We start from the raw sequence: 16,628 nt of genomic DNA, 5'->3' as shown, positions 1-16,628 counted from the left end.
TGTCCATGTGCACATTTCATTCTTCTCTTTGTGCCATCTGCTGAATGACCCTTCCTTATTTCCCGCCTCTTTATCGCCTTGCAATTTGCATCTCTGTGCGCAAACTTAATGTGAGGGCAGGGTGGGTGGGGGGCGAGTGTCCATTGGCATATAAACGATACACCGACAGAGAGACACGTTATGCCGACAACAGACGTACTTCTTCTTCCTTTTACAGGCTGTCTCTCTCTCTCTCTCTATCTGTCTTCTCGCCAAGCGAGGGGAATCAAACTGTGTTGGGCAATGTTTTCATCAGTGTACCGGTGGTGAATGCAGGTGGGGGTCTGAAGACTGTCTCCCTCTGTGTCCATAAAGGACCTTTGTTTCTCTCGCTTTTGGTGTCTGTATGTTGCATTGCCCCTTCTTGGAGGTTAGCCTCAACGCTACGACTACCATGAATGCCACCTTCATTCCACATGGTCACCTAGCAACTTCAAGGCAGTATCTTCTCTTTTCGTTCCCTATTTTCTCCTTTGTCTACACACGTACGGAGTTTTTTCTCTCTGATTCGTCTCACCTCGACCCATTCATCACAGCAGCAGCACTTTCATCAGAACGGAGGGAGGGAGGGAGAGCGCGCGTCGTTGGGAAAGGCCAGAAGGGGAAATGTAAAGAGAAAATGCTCGAAGAAGAGGGTAGAGCAGAGCTGTGGGCAGGACACACGTATCTACGAGGCGCATCTGCGTGTATGTATGCCCGTGTGACTACATGCAGGAAGGCAATGCTGGGCCATTTATAGTGGCATCCTTGCGCTCTCTTACAGGAATAAGAGAGGGACGGCACACACAATTTCAACAGTGCCCCTCCATCCGAGAACGCTCCCTGTCAGTCTGACCACGCTGGCATGAGTATATAGGCAGAATAGCCACCACCACCAACAAAACAATCAGGGGAGTGAACTGGCACCTGCAACTGTTGGTACGGCTCACCAGTGGCAATCCAAGGCCGCATACACACGCCGAATGGCGGACCATTGTGCAAGTGTACCTCAGGCGCTCCTTGCAGGTTGCTGTTTTGATTTTGCAAGTTGAACGTTGTGTTTCTTCGAATTACCGCATCCTTTTTGGTGGAGTGGGTGAGTATGCTGCAGCACAAACAACGAGGGGGGGAAGGGGAACGAGCATGCGTTAGAGGATCACCCGCACCTCGACGGCTTTTTTTTCTTCTCAGGCCATCACTGTCAGTCTTCTTGCAAAGACACTGCTGTTTGCTAATCCTGTCGACTCTCTCGTCGTTCTTTCTCTCTTACTCCTTTGTACTCCGTCCCACTACTGTCGCAGAGCGAAAATCGATCGTCAAATCCCTACTGGTTGGCGCAGCACGCAGTCCTCCACTTTTTCCTCTCCCTCTGCGAAACCCCTTCCCTTCCTCCACCATCCCTCTACCCGCACCAGCACTCACCAACACGCACCCGTGAACGCTCATTAACGACCTGTTCTTGTCATTCTCTTCAGCACTGCGGGGGAGGGGGGTGAGTTCTATGGAGGGGTACGGCGTGTAGAATATCGAGTAGATTGGCGGACGTAGAGAGGAAAAAAAAGAAGAGGGCGGATAGACACGTATTAACGAAGAGGGCTCAAGTGAGGTAAGTGAGATGAAAAAAGGACGATATATATATATGTGTGTGTATAGTGAGGGGAAGGGGAGGGGCGAAGAAACGCGATGAAGGGGGAAAAAAAAGCGCCCCAATGAGGAAATGTGAACTTGCGTTTGTCTTCGTGCCTCGGTGCGTAGGAATTGCGTGTGGGGGGTCGATGTCTGTCTCAGTGCAACTACCTGGTCAAACTAACAGAAGGTGCTATATGGAAGCGAGAAGCACCGCATTGCCCCATAATGCTGCTGCCATGCCGTCAGCCACTGAGAGCAACATAGACACACTCGCAAAGGTAAAGACGCCCAGAGAGACAAACACACATCGTCACATCAACTCGCAGTACACCGCCTCCTCACAACACATGCACGGGCGCGTATCTTTTTTGTTGCTGTCGTTGGTCTTTGTGTTTTCCTCTTTCCTTTACGCGTTCTCTTAGCACAACGCACAGACACGCAACCAAAAAAAAAAAAACTCAAGCGCCACATAACAGTAAAAGAGCAAACGAGAAGGAAGCGTGAGCAGGGGAGGGCGGGTGTGCGTATCTCTAAAGCCCTTCAGAGTCCTCAATTTTGTCCTCGTGATACCGGCAGCGAAGAACACGACAAAGCGAAGAACAACACCAAAGGGAAACACAGACTACAGGAAAAAAAAAAAGGAGAGGAAGGGTAGAGAGATGAAGCGACACCGGCAGACGAGCACAACACGGCATCACCTCAAGCGCATACGTCTTCTTCACCTCCGTTTTACCTCCCTACATAAGCATCGTTTCGTTTTTTTTTTCGCCTCTTTGGCTGCCACTTCCGTTCAGTTAGTCGGTGCTTATCTCCACTTTGCTGTATAAAAAAAAAAAATAACAGAGTGCACGTGAACCAGTGTGCGCTGGGAAGAAGGAGGAAGGGGCGAGGAAGAGTACCGGACCATCCCCTCCTCCACATCCCTCCTTTCCCTCGCAACTCGCCCCGCCAGAAGCTGTAGACACACTGCCTGAGCTGTCAGCAGTAAAGCAAACAAAAAGAAAACGAAAGCACTGCCATCCCGAAAGGAGCTGAGACATACGAGCTCTTCAGCCGCATGAGCACAGTCGTTGGGCCAACTTCACACATGCATGATCCTCCTCGCAGCACCTCAATTGCCCTTATTGAGCCACAAGCGGCTCCTCTCCGTGTTCCACTGAGGAAGAAGATTTCTTCAGTCCTGCTCGAAAAAAAAAAAAAGACAGCGTGGTGTACAGGTGCTCCTCCAGCGGGTTTAGAGAAACAAACGGTAACGTGTACAAGGAAGGCTTTGCCAATATATACTCCCTCAGAGGATGGCGTTTCACAAGCACCAGATAAGACGTTTGGCGGGCAGCGTAGCGTATGTTTCCTCTCAACGTCTCCACTCTCTGCCGTACAACATGAGTTGAATGGCCTCCTATCCCTGGCCTGCCACAGGGCCCATCGCGTGGTGCGAAGCAGCCGTACACACGCGGTACAGGAATGCGGAGAACGAGCCAGCAGGACACGGCCTCAGCCGCAAGCCCCACCCGCCTCCCGTTTCCCAGGTCGCCTCACAGCCGCTCCCATCACGCCGCTCGTCACCCGGTGCATCCCTCGGGGGAGGGGGGGGGGGCCCCTCACACCAATGGGCAGCGAGGCCCGGGTGGGTCACGCTCGAGTCAGGTGAACACCCCTGCCCATCATATGAATGGTACAGAAATGTTCAATGCTGCAGGTCGCTCCGACGCAACGCCGTGCAGGACCTGACCACTGGCATCAACAGCGACGCATCGCCCTGATCCTCCCTCCTCTGTGTCGTGGGTGTTTGACACTCTGCCACCACCAGAAGCGGCTCGGCCTTGGCAGGGAGAGGAGGACTGCCTGGCTTCCCCACACAGAGTGGGGGTGCTGGATCATGAGGTACCACGCACTGAGCTGTGCCTCCGTCATCGAGGGAGATCAAGACGAAGAGCCAAAGCCAGGAAGACAAGCGGACCAACCGAGAGGTGGACAAGAAGAGAAGGAAATAGCGGAGAGGGGAAGGGGCGATAGTGACTTTTTCTCGCGTTGTATGTTTTGTAAAAAGCGATGGGTTCACAGCTTGGTCGCTGACTTGGACTCTATATAAAGTTCGTATTGTTGAAGACGTGGGACAACTGTGCCACGTGTCTCACGTTTGTCGACTGAGCGCGAATGCTGGGAATGGGTAGTGTGTGTGTGTCACATTCAGCTGTTTGTTTTGGTTGGCAAGCAACTGAAAAGTGAGGCGAAGCGTATGAGCTCATCTGCGAAGAGCAAAACAGCTTCGCGACTCTCCACACGGATCGAATCATACTTACTCACATGTGGCTCGGCAATGAGGGAACGAACTCATCATTATGGAAGCAACCGTTGTGCGCTATCATACGCCTCGAAAAAACAGTATGTTGAGGCGAAGAGGTGTGTGTCAAAGTTTATAGCGGCTGATGCTCACCTCCTCTCTGACCTGAAGACTACTCAACATACGTGCTTGACGGGCGCAAATATGTTTCTGCTCTAGTGGCTGTTGTTTGTTTCATTTTGGTGCTTGTTGTGGCGTGTTGTTGTTATGTGGCGTGTGCGTGTACGAGCGAGTGTGAGTGAGGGGTGGGGGGGGTCGCACCCCGTATTGTTTTTTCTTTGCTTTCGGTGCTTGTCGCCGTTGTCCATGCGATTACCGTATATATATATATATATATTTATATACATAAATATGGCGGTATCATGGAGCAGTCCATCAAAAGAGAAAAGTAAAACACCAGTGAAAAAAAAAGGGCTGCTAAGCAGCAAGAAAAACTCATGCATACATGTTATTGAATCCGTCAAACACAAACAGTGAAGAGGGAGAGGCAACTGTGGCACATTTTCTATAGTGCTTCAAGCGATGAAAAGAGACTTGAGTAGCACTCTCCCCCTCCCCCACACTCTCTCATCTAGGAAAAAAGCCTTTTCCTGTTTCATTTTGTTGTTGCCTTCTTTTTTTTTTTCGTTCTAAAGTGCATTCATGTGTGTTTTATAAGTGTCATTGATTTTCTCTCTTTTTTTTTTTTGTTCTCTACCCCTCTGCTGATTACGTGCCTTTTGTTCTTCTCGCGTCGGATCTGATTTTCTTTCTTCCCGACGGGGGGAGCGTAAGTGCGGTGAGGCTAGGCTAATAAGATCCTTCTCTTTTGCTGCCTAGGCATATCTAAAATATATATATATATATATATATATATATATGACCGTATTTTATGCACCTCTGCTAGTACCAACACTCACAAAGGAAGGTATTCACGTTCAGATGCACGTGGGTGTGTGTATGTGTGTGTGTGTGTGTGTGTGTTTATTATCTCTCTCGTGTTGCGCTGTCACTAACTTCCTCTCATTGTGTTTTCACCTTTGCCTTTCTGTATGTGTTGGTTGATCATTACAGGCTACAGTAGCTGTATTGCTGATGTATTTGTATCACTTCCATTTTTTTCAGTCTTTTTTTTTTCGTAGTGATGATGACAGAACCCCCTGCCGGTGTTGTGCTTTGATATACTTTGTTTTTTTTTTTTTTCGATTTTGAAGTCGTTTTCTTGTTCGCTGGGTGTGCGTGAATATGAATGGAGGGGAGGGGTCGTCAGCGCAGATATTTGATTCCCGGATTCAACAGGTATCAGCGTGATGGGCGAGGGGAAAGGAGAACGAACCACTAATAAAAAAAGGAATACGTGATCTGAGGGTCGTAAGAGGTGAGGGTAAAACGAGTGCCGGGCTATACGCCAATGCATGGGACGCCCAACATGGGCACCAAATGTGCGTTTCAGGAACTGTGTAAAGGCATCTTCTCCCAAGGCTGGTCGATCTTCGCGACACTTATACCTTTTAGTGCTTTCTTCTCTAGCGTTCTATGTATCTACCTTGTGCGTCGTCTTTCTCCTTTTCGTGTGCAGTCTCGGTCTTCTTCCCTTCAGCATTTCGCTTTGTAGTGGTGACGCACAGAAACTGGCTGAGGCACCGAAAGGCGCCAGGGAGTTAGGGAGGGAGGGCGAGTGGAGAAGGGTGGGTGCCAACGAAAAAAGGAACTGCGTGGGGAATTGAATAGCGCGCAACACGGGTGCAGTTTGTGAATCTCGTAGTCAAAGAAGCAGCAACAGAGGAAAAGAGCGAAAGGGAAGCTTTCCAATATTTTTTTCAATGATTACTTCGAAGTTCCCCTGCTGTCCCTTCGCCTCTTCTTTTTCCTTCCTCACTGGCCTTTGCATCTCCGACCTTGATGGATTATGTATGTCTTTGTGCCCGCTAGTTTCTGTGGTCGCTTCTTCATTTTTTTTCTTTGTATTGATAAGGGGCGACTCATGAGTGTTTCTCTCTTTTTTTTTTTCAGTTTTCTCATGAAGTAGCCACCTCCGTGAGGGTGTTGTTTTTTTTTTCTTCTTCTGTACTTGGTGTTGTACGTTTGTGCTGCGTGTGCCGCGTCATGCCTTATTTTATTTCGCGCTTCTCCTAACTTAGATGATGGCAACACTGTCGTGATTCTGTAGGAGGAGCAGTATCTGCATGTACTGTACTCAACAGAAAAAGAGCGAGCCTACAAAGTCTCAAGGTTAGGGGGGGTGCAGTTCAACGCAATTCCCTTTCCCCCAAACTGAGCTTTCTGTACCACACCGAGGGAAACCGTGAAAAGGAGAATGTGCTTAAACGGAATCGAGAGCGAATTCCATCCTCAGCGTAGCGCTCATTGACATACGCACCATAACGCACAATTAAATTCCTCGCGCGTACTATGCTGGGGGAATGTTCTTTCACTTACTTTTCTGTGTTATTTAGTGCCGTTTCTCCTTTTCCTCTGTGTGCCCTTTTATCAACCGACGTCCTTTCCCTTTTGTTGTTGCCGTTGTCGGCTCTCTTTTCTTCTCCATCTCTGCTGCTGCTGCTGCTGATGCCTCGTTGTGGAGGAGTGCGGCAGTTCAAAAATAGCGACCAGGGAAACGAGCGGCGCGACCTCGTACCCCCCCCCCCCCACCCTCCATTCTTCGTGCACTCGTACGTGCCAAGTTTCCTTGCTCTTATCTTCTTCTTTAGGCGTACCTGCATGCGAGATGACGTCCGTGTCGTGTTTCTTTTCTTTTTTTTCTGTCTTCTTTCCTGAGAGGATTTCTCTTTTTGGTTCTTTGCAGATGTTTCACTCCTTCTACCTGTTTTACGTTGCCTTTTTCGTTTCGCTTTCTCCTCTGTTTTCCCCTCTCGCTGTGTTGTGTCAGCGTGCAGCCGGCTTGGATTCTCTTGTCCTCACTCTTTCCATATCTACCTTGTTTTCACCCCCTTTCCTTGTTCTCTTATTCTCTTCGCTTCATGATATGTCGATGCGCTCATGCGTGAGTGTATTTCTTTCGCCGGCGCGTAGACTCCCTCTCTCTCTCTCTTGTGTGTGTGTTTTTTTTTGTGCATTTTTCACACAGCTGCTGTTTCTAGCAGACGGCCTCGGTTGTTCGCTAAGACCTGCAAAGTGGGGTCACCTGCGTCACTATCGTCTGCGCTTCCCCCCCCCCCCCCCCGCCTCACTCCTCGGTGTCTGTCAGTCTGCTCCTTTCCTCCTTCGTTTCCGTTTGTTGCTTCTCTTTCGCGCTGAAGAGCCTCCCTTGTCCATAGATGTGCGCGCCTGTGTGTCTTGTCCTGATTCTTCACGACAGAGAAGAGAGTGAGGGGACGGCGGTGGAGTTGCACACGCGATGTCGCGGAATCCGATGCAGCACAGAAGAAAAAGAGGTTCGGCGAAAGGGTCGCTGCAGTCACGGGCCTATTCATAGTACGTCTCTCTCTCCCTCTGTCTCTGTCTCTCTCCATGCGCTTCTCAACAACACGCGAACACAGACGTTTGCCCGTGTGCGTGTTCTGTTGCGATCCCCCTTCGGGGGAGTGCGTTGTGATACGTTGTTGTCACGTGCGCAAACACCTCTCTGCTTCTGGCAGTTGACAGAGACGAGAGCGACTGCAAGTGAGAGTGAGAGGGCATTGAAACTAAAACTATGCCCAGTTTTTCAGACATGAAACATTTCCTTACATAACACGAGTGCACCTTTTACTCACCGTCCGCAGGAGTAGTCGGTGCAACTGTGCTGAGTGAGTGGGGGTGTCTCACTTCCTAGTTTATTTTTTTTTTGTGTGTGTTACTGTTAGCATTTCTGTTTGTCGACTGTTTTGGTTTCTTTCCTCTTCAGCAATTTTCCTTCGCTTCTATAGCACAAGACACTTGCTACCGCATTTTCTCTTCATAAGAGCAGCGCTGATTTTTGCAACGTGCGATCTGGGTCATGTGAAGCAAAGCAAATGGACCCCAAAGGAGAAAAAAGCAACGGTAGCGGCATTGGGGCTTAATTCCTTATTTCGCACTTGCACTCGCGTATGTGCGGCATCAGGGAGTCACTACCGAGCGAAAACATCAGAGCGTTGCTAATGAATGACCCCGCACGGAGCAGCACTGCATTTACTGTAGAGCATTCCTCGTGCCTCTGAACTCTCTCTCTCTCTCTCCATCCCCTATGGTGCTTCTCCCTCTCTTCAACGGTGCTCTTGCTGCTTCACCGATGCTTAAGCACCAACAGGCTCCTGTAACCTTGCGTACACTACGCTACCCCCTACCACGTCTTCACGCAGTCTGAACGGCAACAACGCTGCAAGCAGGCCCAACAACAACCACTGCATGTCTCTTGTACCGAGGAGTGCCTGTAATTTTGTAGTTACAGCACCGAACCGCAACTCTACTGATACGCGCACGGCCGTTGGTGAGCACGGCAAATGCGCCAGCGAACTGTTTCCATCGGCAAGGCAGCCAGTGACCAGGGCGGCGCCGCGGCAGACCTCTCTTCCAGCGAGCATACTCAGGTTTCCTTGCCTGCGTTTAGCTTTTTCTTTTCGGAGCTGTGCGTACGCGCCTACACATTCCCTACAAAGGTGAAGAACGTCGAGGAGGTGGAGGCTCGCTTGACCTCTCTAGGCGCTCATGTTGGGACTCGTCTTATCATGCTCTCTTCTGTCCGTGACCCCGTTGACCTGCAGCGCCGCCCGCTAACGATCGATGCTGTCCTGAAGCTGCTGCAGGAAAAGCTATGGGCACGCTGGTTTGGCCGCGCGGCCAGCGAGATCCAGCGCGAGAGCAACTCAGATCGCTTCTTTCTCTTTGACAGTGACCCTGTCGTACTCCGCCACGTCCACCCATCCCCTGACTACATTGATAGCGAAGGCCGGTGGAACGTGAACTACGCCGGCTTCATGGGCGGCATAATTCAAGGGGCATTGCAGTCAATGGGCTTTGAGGCGGAGGTGCAGACGTATCATCAGCCGGAGCCCGGCAAGCCGCACCAATCACTGTTCGTGATTGCGTTTGCGAAGCACGTCTGGGAACGGGAGCGGAAGATGCGAATCTGATGGTGTGTGAGGATTACGTGGCACGTGTGAATGTTCTACTCTCGTTCTGCATAATATCCATCGGTGCTTTAGTGCTTGTCTCGTGGTCTGTGCTTGTGCTGTGGCTGGCACTTGCTACACAGCATATGCCTAGGTGGCACGGGCGGAGGATGCTGTTCTTGCTCTCTTTTATACTGAAGCTGACCACCTTTCTCCCCCCGCCGAGGTTCGGCATGTAGGGCCCTATGTTGGGGTTTGTTTGCCCGCTTTGAGTTCTGGTCCCGCAGAGCAATGAGGCAGCAGGCCTTTCGTTGCTCGGTGCTGTGCGCCTCTGAAGGACCTACCCTCCCTGTCCTTCGGTGGATTGCGCTCCCCTCTCCCCTTTTTGGAGGTTCTACCGATTCGAAGGAAACCCCTTTAGAACTCACTTGCACAGGGGGGAAGCACATCGAAGATGTCCAGAGTGATTTGCTTGGTTGCCTCCAGCTCTGGCCTTACTGCCTCGCTTTTGCGCCTCTCGCGCGCCGGCTAGCGGCGTGGCTTCAGAGAAGAATGCCCAGGTATCGCGGTTGAACCAGTTCTGTTGTTTGGCTCGACAGTGGAGTTCATCACTCAAGGCACCACAAGAAGAAATGACACGGTATGCTCTCCTCTGCTTGAAAAAAAAAGTCAAAGCGCGCTCTGCTGGTCGACCTTAATACCGCTTGTTGTTTGGATCAAACATGTTTCTCCACATCTTCACGCGACTCTCCACCTGCTTCTTTTCCGCACTCTCTCTCTCTCTCTCTCTCGAACACACCCGCACACTTACACACATGACCTAATCTTGCGTACTCTCCGCACCCTCCTCTGCCCCTTTTTCTTCCCACCCTCGAAACAACAAGAAAAGCAGCTGGAAGAAACCAACCTTCGTGGATCTTGCAAACACCCTCTGCCTCTCTCCTTTCTCCCACACACACACACACGGACAGACAAGCGCAAACACAAGCGGAGAAGCGCTGTCTTTGTCCACTCCCCTTTTCCTCTCTGTACTGCCTCTCTTGCATTTGAGCGTCCCTCTTTTTGGTGTTGTTCATCTCCCTTTTTTGTTGCTTCTTTTCATGTTTTTCCCCTCCCCCTTTTTTTTTGCCGCTGCATTGTTTTGTTTGTCTGACATCATAGAGCATCCGGGAGGGACGCGGGCATCATGGCGGGCGTTCTCACACTGAACCTGGTGCTTCAGAAGTCCAAGACGGACGATATTCGCCGAGTTCGGAAGCTTAATGTATGCGCGTCGCAGATCCAAGATATCGGCGTTCTGCGACAGGCTGTAGCGTTGGAGGTGCTGTCCATGTCGCTAAACGATATTTCAGAGCTTGGCGCCTTGTCAAATTGTCACAGACTGACGGAGATTCACCTCCGCAAGAATCAAATCCGCGACATCAACCAGGTGCTGCATCTCTCTCGCTTGTCCTCCTTAGAAGTGCTTAACTTGTCCGACAACCCCATCAGCCGTGACCCCAACTACCGACGCTTTGTCGTCGCCGCTATTCCGTCGCTCGAGCGCTTCGATGACCGCGACATCACGGATGAGGAGCGCGACAGTGCCCTCGCAGTATTTCCGCAGCTGCTGAGTTTTGCACCTCCTCCGTCGAGGTACGCACAGCCGATGGAGGGCATCGCACCACCGACGATCCAGGAGCGCCAAGCCCACGCGCAGGCGAGCAGGATGTACGCCAGGAGCAGCAGCGCCACCATGTTTGCGGCAGGCCAGCCCGACGTGCACCACAGGCAGGCCGCTAGCAGCGCCAGTGGTGGCGGGGGGGTTGGTGGGTACAACGGCCGTGGTGACTCGGCCGCCGGCAGCAATCCACCCATTCGGAGGGCCCCGCCTGCATCGGTGCATCAGGATCCTCAGTACGGTGCTGCACCTACTCCTGCTCGCTCCAGCCCTGTCCCGCGTGCCCAGGCCGTCAACGACTATCGGTCCGTCTCATCTTTCCTGCCCGGGCCGTCCGAGGAAGGTGTGGTGCAGGCTGTCAAAGTGCTGTGCTCAGAGCTGTCGCCTGAAGGGCTAGATGATGTGCGTCACTTTATCGACTCCCTGAGCGGGTATTAGAGAGGGCGGTGGTTCTCGACGGAGGGGTGTTCATGGTTTCACGCCTATGCAGTGCCGTGTGCTGTACCTGTGTGTGTGTGTGTGTGTTCCAACACCAAGGTGAAAGAAAGCGATTCTTCAACGGGAGTGGGGGCGAGAGGCGAGGCATTTTCAAGTGATGCGTAATGTACTGGATCACCCGTCTTGGGTTGAATTTCTCTGTGACGGTGTACGCACGGCTTGCGCATCATGATGTTGCTGCCGCGCTGTCGGTGCTGCGCAGCGCATGAGCAAGGAAGATATCGCAAAAAAAAAAAGAAAGGAATCAGACAGATAAATGTATAGACTAACATAAAGAAGCGATGTGCTGTGCTGCAAATGTTTCTGTTCGTGTTGGAGAAAGGAGGGGAGCAAAGTGATTGTGCCACAGGCAGCGACATTCTCAAAGAGCGACCTGGGCCACAGTGCTTGACGTCATGCTGGAGACTACCCCAAAGCGGAGCGGTGCCTCAGCCAAGCCTTCCGTGTAGGGTAGAGTGCCGCGTTTCACAGTGAAAAGAAACACTCCTAGAAAAAATTGTCGGCAACTGCAGAAGGGTAGAAGAGGCCAAAGTGCACTGGGTAGGGCAATGATCTCCTCGTCTTCCCTACATCGCTCGCTCACTTGTATCGTCTTTTTTTTTTTGTCTAGTCGTATTCTCTGTGTAAAAGAGAGGCACGCTGTTTATGCCTGCTGCGTAACGGGTCATACGTCGACTTTATCTGCCGCTTGCCTTTTGCTTTCGTTTGTGTGTGCACCCTCTTATCCCTTCTGCGCGCCAAACTGTGGAAGAAGAAAAAAGGCAGTTGGTGTGTCCTTCTCAGCTTCATTTTTCTTTAGTGTTTGTACTGGTCTCACTTCACCTTTCTTGCGCTGTGTATGCTCGCGTTTGACGACGCGCACCCACTTGTGCACGTGTAGCGTACGTATATATATATATATATATATATATATATATATATCTGTGTGTGTGTGTAGGTGCACGTGTCGAGGTGCGCGGCTTCTCTTTTCTGTTTACCCCCTCCCCCTCCCCCACCCGCACACAGACAGACAGGCACAAAAAAACGATAACGACAACAGAGCGTCTTTTCATTGTATTTCTTACTTTCCCTGTTGTCACGTCTCTTTTAGTACAACTTACGTGTGCGTTCAGTTTTTTTTTTTCGTTTCCTTCTTTCTCTGTGTTCGTTGTTTACTGATTTACTGCCGCCTCATCTCGTTTTCTCCCTTTCCTCCGTCCCTTATCGACAGCGTCCTGCACCACTCGTCGGCCCTTGTATTCCCTTTTCGGTTGTAAGTTTGCTTTTCCTCTTCTCTCACAGCGCTTAATGCGCAGGGCAGCACCAACGTCGAACTTCACGAAAAATCGGATAAAAAGGGCCGTTTATCTTTGTGTGTAAGATCTGCAGTTACTCCAAGAGCAGATCAGTGCGCATGCAGAGCCACTGCCTCTCATGAGACTTAGTCGTTGCCGTCTCCCTTCACACGTAGAAAAGCGTCTTTTTCGCTCCCAGTGACATCGCTTGATGGTATGACTGTTCTGTTTCTGTTTACTACCCAGGCGACTGCGTTGAATTACTTTTACTCCAAGCACAGCCTTCCACTGCCTTCATTCTGCGCGAGTTACTCGTTTGCACAGCATCCTTCTTCATCTTTTACCCTTCTCCTTTTGCTCTGCTGTCCTCGTGGCTCGCGATGATCACACGCCAGCCACAGCGGGATGTCTCTCTCGAAGCTGGCGCCTTGTTTGTGACCCGTCAAGGCTCGTCCGCTCGCAAAAGAAACCGTTTCGTTGAACCAGTAGGTACCGTCGCACTATTCTCTGATTTGTGCGGGCATTAGTGGTGGGGAAGCACCACCTCACCTACGAGAGGCCCAAGCTTGAGTTTTTGTTTTTCTATTCTTATGTTCCTGCGTAGAAACGCAACCTCACACGCGCGCGCCACAGCACACACGCACGAATGCCCTACAAGCAGCAGGCCAGAGAGTCATGAGTGCAACAGTGCCGCTACGATACACTTTCTCTCCCTTCTGTTCTCTTTCCCTTTTCTTTTTCAGGGCCCACCATGAGCAGCGTTACCTCCGCCTTCGATTCCTTCCGCTGCACGTACCATGGTGCCAACGACTCCGTCAACGACATCGATGTCGATCCGAATGGTGACCGCCTTTATGCGGCGTGCAGCAGCGGAGATGTTTGTGTCTGGGATATCCAAACTCAGGAGCTGAAGGCGCGACTGTGCCACCCACAGAGGGTGAATGCTGTTCGGTGCTTTCCGTTGTGCAACTCAGCAGCTTCATGCGCGACGCCGCTACAGCCTCCGCCGGCGGAGATCCCAGTAGTAGTATCCGACAGAGAAGACCGTGATGCTCTTAACCGTGACTCCGTCGCTCATTATGACATACGCTGGGTTCTAACGGGCAGCGAGGATGGTGTGGTTGTCGTCTGGTGCCCAGTGACTTATCGCATGCAAAACATGTGCAGACCTTGTAGCGCTGCCATCACAGCCCTGCAGCTCATCCCTGAACCATCTTCCCGCGCCGCGAGCAAGGAGGGTGCGTCGGAGATGGAGCACCGCACCAGTGATCCGCGGCACAGGCGGAGATATATTGAAGTCGACGACGGCCCCGCCATTTGCTGCGCGGCATCTCTGCGTAACGTGTGTATCTTACGCGTCACGACCGCGTCGTCGGAGCTCGTGCTGCTGCGTGCGTTCCAGCACCACGCTCTTATCACGGCCCTCACCTACGTCGCCCCGTCCATGTCTCTCTCAACGCCACTGCTGGTAGTGGGACAAGAGGAGGGCACCCTTTGCGTGTGGAACTGCGCAGCATGGACCTATCATGACACGATGCCCTATCCCACCGGAGAGGTCGACGTGGCAGCCGACGCGCGCGATGATCCCACGTCGGTGCATGAGCCACTGTTCCAGCACGGTCGTGTCTCCAAGACGTTTCTCTACAACTGCAGGCGGTGCAACCCATCGAGTGATCAGGCGCCTCTCGCGGAGGAAGCACCTGCGACAGCGTCTGTGAATCCCTCGGACTACATTCGAGAGATGCCAGCCTCGGTGTCGGCGGAGGCCATGAGTGTGCTGGAGAGCAACTGCGGCACCCTTCCCCACAGCGCAAAGCAGGCGTTTCTAGAGCAGCAGCAGCAGGACCAGGGTGGCTTGAGGTTCCCTGCCGCGCCGAGAGACTGGAGGTATGACTCTCGTCGCGTTACCTGCCTGACAGCGAGCCGCAGTTCCACGCACGGCAGTAGGAACTCGTACCTCTACTCGGGTCATGCAGCTGGGGAGGTGCTCCTCTGGGGATCAGTCCGGAGAGAACTGACTTTGCTGCTCTTACTAAAAAAAATTGTTCTCTTTAGCCCGTCTGTGTGGGTTTGGCATCTGTGTGCCGTGCCCACGCTGCACATCAGTATGCCTCAGCCATCGGAGCAGAAGCTCGGTCTCAAGGCAGGTGCTAAGGCGTCCTTGCGGCCGGTAAATAGTAGAATGATCAGTGGAACGAAGTCGAAGAGCACGATGCCCCTCTCCTCCACTCGCTGCGCGCGTGCAGGAGTGGCCTCTCCTCTCTCGACCACGCATGTATCGCCTCTTGAGCTCATTGTCTGGTCGGACAGCGGAGCGGTCGAGTACGTCAGTACCCGCATGGGTCACGTGCTGCATCGCCAAGGCCCCGGCTTCGTCTCTGCGGCGGCTTGTGTCTGGGGGAGTCCGACGATTGCACCCCCGCCAGCACCTGGGCCGGTGAGCACGCTCGGCAGTGACTACGCTGCCGCTGCCACGTCGTCAACGAAGCCCACCTCGAAACGCAGCGGTGGTGCTGTAGGAGGCGGACACGCCAGTTCCTTGTCAGCGCACCAGTACCTCGTGATGGCCGGCTTTGACGGCCGAGTAGAGCGGTATGACGCCACCGAGGTGCTCGAGTTGGTGAAGAGCTCTGGCAAATTATTTTAGTGGTGTGGAGGAGGAAGTGGTAATGAGTGGGGGGAGGGGGGTTGCAGTGAGACGTGCGGCCGGCGAAAAGAGTAGGTGATGGCGGTAGTGCTGGAGGAAAAAGAGAACCAAAGACATCCGGCCCTCTCTCCTTTACGGGTAATCTGCCACCTGCTCCACTCGCCCCTTGCCCTTTCTCCCTCTCTCAGTGTGTACGTCAGTTTGTGCTGTGATGTAGATTACTGGAACATTGGCACCTTTCGTGTGCTTCTGTATGTTTTCCTGTTCTCTTGGACTTCCCCTTTCCAGACCCACATCAACGTGCATCAGCAGGAAAGAAAAGTAGCGAAGGCGAGCTGTGATACGGCGGGGATGCGGTGTGCGTAGCGAGCGAGGCTATTCGTGCTGTTTGCTCGAATCATCCCCACGTTTCTCTTCATTCCACGGAAGAACAAGAAATACACTCATCCCGGCGCAGGTGCTCACTCATGCCTTCTCTTTATCATCTCGCACTCTCTTTTCTCCACTACAACTTTCACCAACGCCACTGCCCGCGGGTTTGGCCCCCCTCTCTCTCTCTCACACGCCCCAACTACTGCCACCTTTCAATTATCGGCTATTGTGCACGCCAAACACAAACGCACACGTGCCGTCGTTAGAAACCTGGTCATTACGTAAACCCGTAGCAATGACACGCGCTGGCATGAAGGGTAAGGTGCTTGGCAAGGAGAAGAAGATCGCCATCATCGATGCTCGCAAGAAGGCCGTGGAGAGCCGCAGGAGTCGCGACGACAAGCGCTGGAAGCGTGTGATCGCGAGGATGGACGAGGAGAAGCGCAAGAGGTTCCATGGCGTCGGCAACACGGCGAAGAACTCTCGCGCGCGCGGTACGACCCGCGCGTCCCTGCGCAAGCGCACTGGCCGCAAGCCGGACGCTGTGAGCATGGAGGCGACGATTCACTTGTCGAAGCTGCTGAAGAAGAAGACCTTCGCGAAGCGCGCTCCGCTGGCGATCAAGCGCATCAAGGCGTTTGTGGGTCGTCTGATGAAGACGAAGGACAACCGCATTGACGCGTCGCTGAACACGTACATCTGGCACAAGGGCGTGAAGGGCGTCCCTGGCCGCGTGCGCGTGCTGATTCAGCGCAAGTCGGAGACGGCGGAGGGCAACAAGCACAAGCATTTCTTCACGGTCATCTCGAACGTGCCGGTTGCGTCCTTCAAGGGCTTGACCACGAAGACCGTGGAGCAGTAGTCCTGCGCTTCTGTCTTCATCATCTCGGCGTGCTGTGTTTTCTCGGTTTCGTTTTGAGTTCGTTTCTCTTTCTTCATTTTTTTTTTTTGTTACGTCTTTGGATTTCAGCGAGGATGTGCTTGACGGAAGTCTCTCTTAAGGCGTGCTGGTGTGTTCATGCGAGGTGTGTGCCGTGCCCAGTGAGCATCTCTCACGATCGGTCCTGCTGCTCACGCATGTTACACACACACGCACAGAGGCGCCTTATGAGGCTTCCATAGGCCCATTTTGAGCTGTTATTATACCCTCTACAGCATCTTCCATTCTCAAGGC

The 16,628-nt window shown here is 52.5% G+C and overlaps 4 protein-coding genes across 4 annotated transcripts; all 4 read left to right on the top strand.

Moving 5' to 3' along the window:
* Positions 1 to 8,394: 8,394 nt before the first annotated feature.
* LBRM_34_3230 (putative transport protein particle (TRAPP) subunit) lies at positions 8,395 to 9,024 on the top strand (the record flags this gene model as incomplete). The annotated part of the gene is made up of 1 exon (XM_001568379.1): positions 8,395 to 9,024. One exon carries the CDS (start codon positions 8,395 to 8,397, stop codon positions 9,022 to 9,024), a length of 630 nt encoding a protein of 209 aa, XP_001568429.1.
* A 1,165-nt stretch (positions 9,025 to 10,189) lies between these two features.
* LBRM_34_3220 (conserved hypothetical protein) lies at positions 10,190 to 11,101 on the top strand (the record flags this gene model as incomplete). The annotated part of the gene is made up of 1 exon (XM_001568378.1): positions 10,190 to 11,101. The coding sequence occupies one exon, from the start codon at positions 10,190 to 10,192 to the stop codon at positions 11,099 to 11,101; it is 912 nt and encodes a 303-aa protein (XP_001568428.1).
* A 2,085-nt stretch (positions 11,102 to 13,186) lies between these two features.
* Positions 13,187 to 15,082, top strand: LBRM_34_3210 (hypothetical protein, unknown function; the record flags this gene model as incomplete). Its single annotated transcript, XM_001568377.2, has 1 exon — positions 13,187 to 15,082. One exon carries the CDS (start codon positions 13,187 to 13,189, stop codon positions 15,080 to 15,082), a length of 1,896 nt encoding a protein of 631 aa, XP_001568427.1.
* A 667-nt stretch (positions 15,083 to 15,749) lies between these two features.
* Positions 15,750 to 16,316, top strand: LBRM_34_3200 (putative 60S ribosomal subunit protein L31; the record flags this gene model as incomplete). Its single annotated transcript, XM_001568376.1, has 1 exon — positions 15,750 to 16,316. One exon carries the CDS (start codon positions 15,750 to 15,752, stop codon positions 16,314 to 16,316), a length of 567 nt encoding a protein of 188 aa, XP_001568426.1.
* Positions 16,317 to 16,628: the final 312 nt, after the last annotated feature.

The sequence above is a fragment of the Leishmania braziliensis genome, chromosome 35, assembly GCF_000002845.2.
Source record: "Leishmania braziliensis MHOM/BR/75/M2904 complete genome, chromosome 35".
Classification (NCBI taxonomy): domain Eukaryota; phylum Euglenozoa; class Kinetoplastea; order Trypanosomatida; family Trypanosomatidae; genus Leishmania; species Leishmania braziliensis.
This window is presented reverse-complemented; position numbering and strand designations above follow the sequence as displayed.